This window comes from Elephas maximus, chromosome 16 (genome assembly GCF_024166365.1).
Source record: "Elephas maximus indicus isolate mEleMax1 chromosome 16, mEleMax1 primary haplotype, whole genome shotgun sequence".
Taxonomy (NCBI): domain Eukaryota; kingdom Metazoa; phylum Chordata; class Mammalia; order Proboscidea; family Elephantidae; genus Elephas; species Elephas maximus.
In genome coordinates, this window is record NC_064834.1 from 65,001,189 (window position 1) to 65,006,329 (window position 5,141).

The 5,141-nt window shown below is 55.2% G+C and overlaps 1 protein-coding gene across 1 annotated transcript; it reads left to right on the plus strand.

The window, feature by feature from the left end:
• The first annotated feature begins 972 nt into the window (after positions 1-972).
• ADRB1 (adrenoceptor beta 1) lies at positions 973-3,836 on the plus strand. Its single transcript, XM_049855880.1, has one exon. The coding sequence runs from the start codon at positions 1,076-1,078 to the stop codon at positions 2,462-2,464; it is 1,389 nt and encodes a 462-aa protein (XP_049711837.1). The 5' UTR covers positions 973-1,075; the 3' UTR covers positions 2,465-3,836.
• The last annotated feature ends 1,305 nt before the right edge of the window (positions 3,837-5,141 follow it).

The following is a 5,141-nucleotide window of genomic DNA, read 5'->3' on the forward strand; positions in this document are numbered from 1 at the left end:
TGGTACAACAGGAGCCGGTTGCAAGAACAGCGCCCCGAGAGCGTTGCTGACAGATGCGAGGTTTGCTCCTGCCACGCGCTCGGCTGGGAAGTTTCCTCTAACCACTGACACCCCTCTCCAATCCCCCGAGCTGACAGGACGCAGGCTGGCTGGGTCCCCTTTTGATGAGGGAAGGGTTTTGCACACACCCTGCTAGGTTGCCCGATCAAGAAACAATCTCGCTGCCAAACTCCTCCAACCTCAGCGGACAGACTGTCTAAGGCGCTCTGGCGCTTCAAGAACACCGAGGTCCCCTCCCGGCTAAAAGGAGCACGCGCTCTGCTCTGCAGGAGACCGGGCACTGGAGGTAGAGGGGAGGCCAGGGGGCCTGGGGGTGCAGAAGAGTTGGGGGAGGCGTTGAAGAGAGCGGGATGTGGAAGAGGGAGCCGGGCGCTGTAGGCAAGAGGGGCTTAGAAGCGAACGGAGCGTAGAAGCCAGTGGGCGGGGGGGGGGGTCACAGGACGGGGCGGGGACGCGGAAAGGAGCCCGGCGCGGTAGCCGGCGTTGGAAGAATGGGATGCAGGACTGGGCGCGCGCAGGAACCGGTGGGCTCCGAGGTGGCGCTCGCTCTGAGCTCTGCCCCCAGCTCCCCCAAGCCACTTAATTGCGGGTGAGAGGGAGGTGCGGGGACTTGGGGAGGGGGGGAACAAGATAGGGGCGTGCCTTGGCCCTGATAGGCTGCAGGAGCCTGACGCGACGCCCAGGGGGTTGGCTTGGACCGGGTGGGAGGGGGGTGGGGGGTGCTGGGTGCCGGAGCTGCGAGCCCGGCGCGCTCAGAAACATGCTGAGGTCCCGGCGGCTGTTCCAGCAGCGGCAGCGGCTCCAGCAGCAGCGGCGGCGGCGGCGGCGGCGACAGCGCTAGGCTTTGGCTCAGGCTGGGAAGGCGCCCGGCGTCGATGCCTCAGGTCCGGCACCGCGACTGTCCTGACCCGGCCGCGACCTGCCTCGGAGCGCCCCGCTGCAGCGGCTTCTGGGGTGTTCTCCAACCACGACCCAGCCCCGCCACACCCCCTGCCCCTGGCCTTCGCAGCTCGGCATGGGCGCGGGGGCGCTCGCCCTGGGCGCCTCCGAGCCCTGCAACCTGTCGTCGGCTGCTCCGCTTCCCGAAGGCGCGGCCACAGCCGCGAGACTGCTGGTGCCGGCATCGCCTTCCCCCTCTTTGGTGCCCCCAGTGAGCGAAGGCCCCGCGCCGCTGTCGCAGCAGTGGACGGCCGGCATGGGCCTACTGATGGCGCTCATCGTGCTGCTCATCGTGGCGGGCAACGTGCTGGTGATCGTGGCCATCGCCAAGACGCCGCGGCTGCAGACGCTCACCAACCTCTTCATCATGTCCCTGGCCAGCGCCGACCTGGTCATGGGGCTGCTGGTGGTGCCGTTCGGGGCCACCATCGTGGTGTGGGGCCGCTGGGAGTACGGCTCCTTCTTCTGCGAACTTTGGACCTCGGTGGACGTGCTATGTGTGACGGCCAGCATCGAGACCCTGTGTGTCATCGCCCTGGACCGCTACCTCGCCATCACGTCCCCCTTCCGCTATGAGAGTCTGCTGACCCGCGCGCGGGCGCGGGTCCTCGTCTGCACCGTGTGGGCCATCTCGGCCCTGGTATCCTTCCTGCCCATTCTCATGCACTGGTGGCGGGACAAGGGCGAAGAGGCGCTCCGCTGCTATGAGGACCCCAAGTGCTGCGACTTCGTCACCAACCGGGCCTACGCTATCGCCTCGTCCGTCGTCTCCTTCTACGTGCCCCTGTGCATCATGGCTTTCGTGTACCTGCGGGTGTTCCGCGAGGCCCAGAAGCAGGTGAAGAAGATCGACAGCTGCGAGCGCCGCTTCCTCGGCGGCCCCGCGCGGCAGCCCTCGCCCGCGCCCTCTCCGACCCCTCCGCGCGCCCCTGCCCCGGTGGCCAACGGCCGCGCTGGCAAGCGGCGGCCCTCGCGCCTCGTGGCCCTCCGCGAGCAGAAGGCGCTCAAGACCCTGGGCATCATCATGGGCGTGTTCACGCTCTGCTGGCTGCCCTTCTTCCTAGCGAACGTGGTGAAGGCCTTCCACCGCGACCTGGTGCCCGACCGCCTCTTCGTCTTCTTCAACTGGCTGGGCTACGCCAACTCGGCCTTCAACCCCATCATCTACTGCCGCAGCCCCGACTTCCGCAAGGCCTTCCAGCGCCTGCTCTGCTACGCGCGCCGGGACGCCCGGGGCTGCCATGCGGCCCCCGGCGACCGGCCGCGCGCCCCGGGCTGCCTGGCTGTGGCCGGGCCGCCACCGTCGCCCGGGGTCGACGACGACGACGACGACGACGTTGGGGCCCCACCGCCCGCGAGCCTGCTGGAGCCCTGGGCCGGCTGCAACGGCGGGGCGGTGGCGGACAGCGACTCGAGCCTGGACGAGCCGACCCGCCGGGGCTCCGGCTCGGAATCCAAAGTGTAGGGCCGGGCGAGCTGCGGGACGCCAGGGCCCCGCCACGCTGCCGGCCTGGGACGCGGAGTCTGCGTCCCGGGGAGGAGGAGCGCCCGGGCACCCTGGAATGGCTTCCCAGGGGAAAGGGGAGAGCTTGTGTTTACTCAAGACCGAAAGCAGGTGAATGCGACGCCCACAAACCTCGTCTGAATCAGCCAAGACAAAAAGAAAAGCCACGCACCGTTGCACGAAAAGGAAAGTTTGGGGAGGGATGGGAGAGTGGCTTGCGGGTTTTGCTGGAGTTCTTTGATGTTTGTGGTTGGCCTTCTTCTGTGTGTGCGGGTAATGCATCTTTAGATTTTTGTTTTCCCCCTCCACGTGGTTTTTTGACACTTTTCGACAAGGACCAGAGTGAAAGTTGGGTGGATAGGGGAAGGGAGAAGCATTAGGGAATAAAAGTATCTCGTTGGCGTCCACCCCATTCCAGGGGAACAGGAGCATTCAGCTGGGGCGGGGTAGGGGACAGCTTGTCAGGGCGTGTTCCCTTTTGCTTTCCAGACAGTTTTCATTTTAACTTCTGGGTAACGATTCCTCCTGTTCTTAAAGCAAAGCGAAAGGATGGATGCAGAAATCGTGTTTCAAGCCATTTTCAGCTATTCTTAGAACAAGCCTCACCTTGCTTAGCTTTCGCAGGGCTGACTGGCTGCCCCCGCCCGCCCCGCGCGCCTCGGTGGTCAAGCTGAGGGCGTTCTACCTCACACTGTGCATATTGCACAGCAAGATGCAAAGCCTTGTTTATATTAAACAGTTTATTTATGTATCAATATTAGTTTGAAGGACCAGGCACTGAGCCTTTGTGACATGTGACTCTGTCCCTTGAAGACGGGACAGAAAACTTTTCAAAAAAGGAAACAATTCTAGTATCAAAACAGATAACTGCACATTTGGGTAAAAACAAACAAAAAAGAGAGTGGCTCAAAATGCCATTTTTGCACAGTGTTAGAAATTTTGAAGTCCACAGATGTTACTTGCACAAAAAGAAATGAAATGTTTTTATGGGGTGGGGAAGTGTCTTAAAAACTAAAATAAAATTCGAACTCTTCTTCTGTTGTCTATTGTTATTTGAGCTAGCGATTTACTGGGAAAATACCTTTTTATACTCTTTTATCATGGTACTGTAACTGTATCCATATTATAAATATAATTATTTGAAGGTTTTTTTTTTTTTTATGTCCAAGTGTCCCCATGAATCTGCTGGTAAAATTTAGCACTCGTGTGTAAATTCTATTTCCTCTTGTGTGTTTTACCAAGTATTTATACTCTGGTGCAACTAACTACTGTGTGAGGAGTTGGTTCACGTGCAATAAATGCCAGTGAAGCACAATCAAGGTTATGTATGTGTGTTTGTAAAGGGTCAGTGATAATGGAAAGGACAGCTTGTTTTGCTCAAAATACAGATGGGATTTCCAAGATAGCCCTTCTAAAAGCTTTTCATGACTCAAAAATGTCTGTAGACCAAAAAGACAAAAAAAAAAAAAAGGCGAGCACCTCCTGAGAGCTGCAGACTTGCCCTACATTTTCACAGGTGGATTCAGGGTGTTCCAGGCTCCTTGTAGGCGTTGTCAAGATCCCATCTGCTGCACTTGACTTCAGAAATGTGAACACCGTGTGGAGCACAGCTCTACTCTGACACACATGGGGTCATCATGAGTCAGAGTTGACCTGATGGTAACTTTTTTTTTTTTTTAATCTTCTAAATAAAGCAATCGGCCTGGTAACAAGGCTGCAACGTTGTACAGAAATATAAGGAGAAAGACTAGTGCTTTCAACAGTAAGTTGCTTCCCTGGAATACGGTAAGTGGTTTCCATGGCCCATTTCTGTTTTCCAGTGGAAAATCACTTCAGTGTTCAGTGTGTGCATATTTCTCCCGTGGCTGTTTAGAGTGAAAAATGCTTTCATGCCTAAGTAAAAAATTTATAGAGCGTCTTCTTAAGTAAATACTTTTTCTCTTCTGTAATTAGATAGATCACTTCAGCAGTTCTGGGTGGGCAGGTCACAGGTAAAAGCCAAGGGTGAAATCATTTCACTTTGTAACGAAATTATCACACCCCACCGGATGAGTTTTTTTTCCCCATGAAATTAGTTCTTAAGGAAAGCATAGTGAAATTCCATCCTGAAACTGAATGTGTTCTCCAAAATAAGTTTAAGTATCTCTCTTTGTATTTGTAAGCTCAGCTTTTCATATTGTGATTGTCCAGTAAAGCTTAGGACATAAAGCTGTGGCTCTTGTCGTGCTGTAACACTGAGCAGACTGTATTCTACTAGGGAAAGTCCAGACTGATGACCCTTTTTTGCAAGGGGATATTTTAAAGACTTGGAAGGAAGCTTCTGAGAAAGGTTAATAATATAGACGTTTTAGAGTCTAGCAGAAGGTTGCATGAACAGTAGCCTTTTCAACAAAAGCTAACCTGTTTGGAAGACCAAGATGGCAAAGCTTGTTTAAAAGTACAAAGCTAAGTACTTAAGGAAATTCATTCTAGAGAATGTAAAATCAGTCTCAGGATGAAATCTCGTTATACCTTCCCTGGGAACTAAATATAAGTTCTTTGCTATCTGCTACCACCACCACCAGGTAAGACACACTTTGTTAGGCATTTTGTCCTTTATTTAAGTTGTACTAGATATTAGCAGATGTTCGCCATTTCG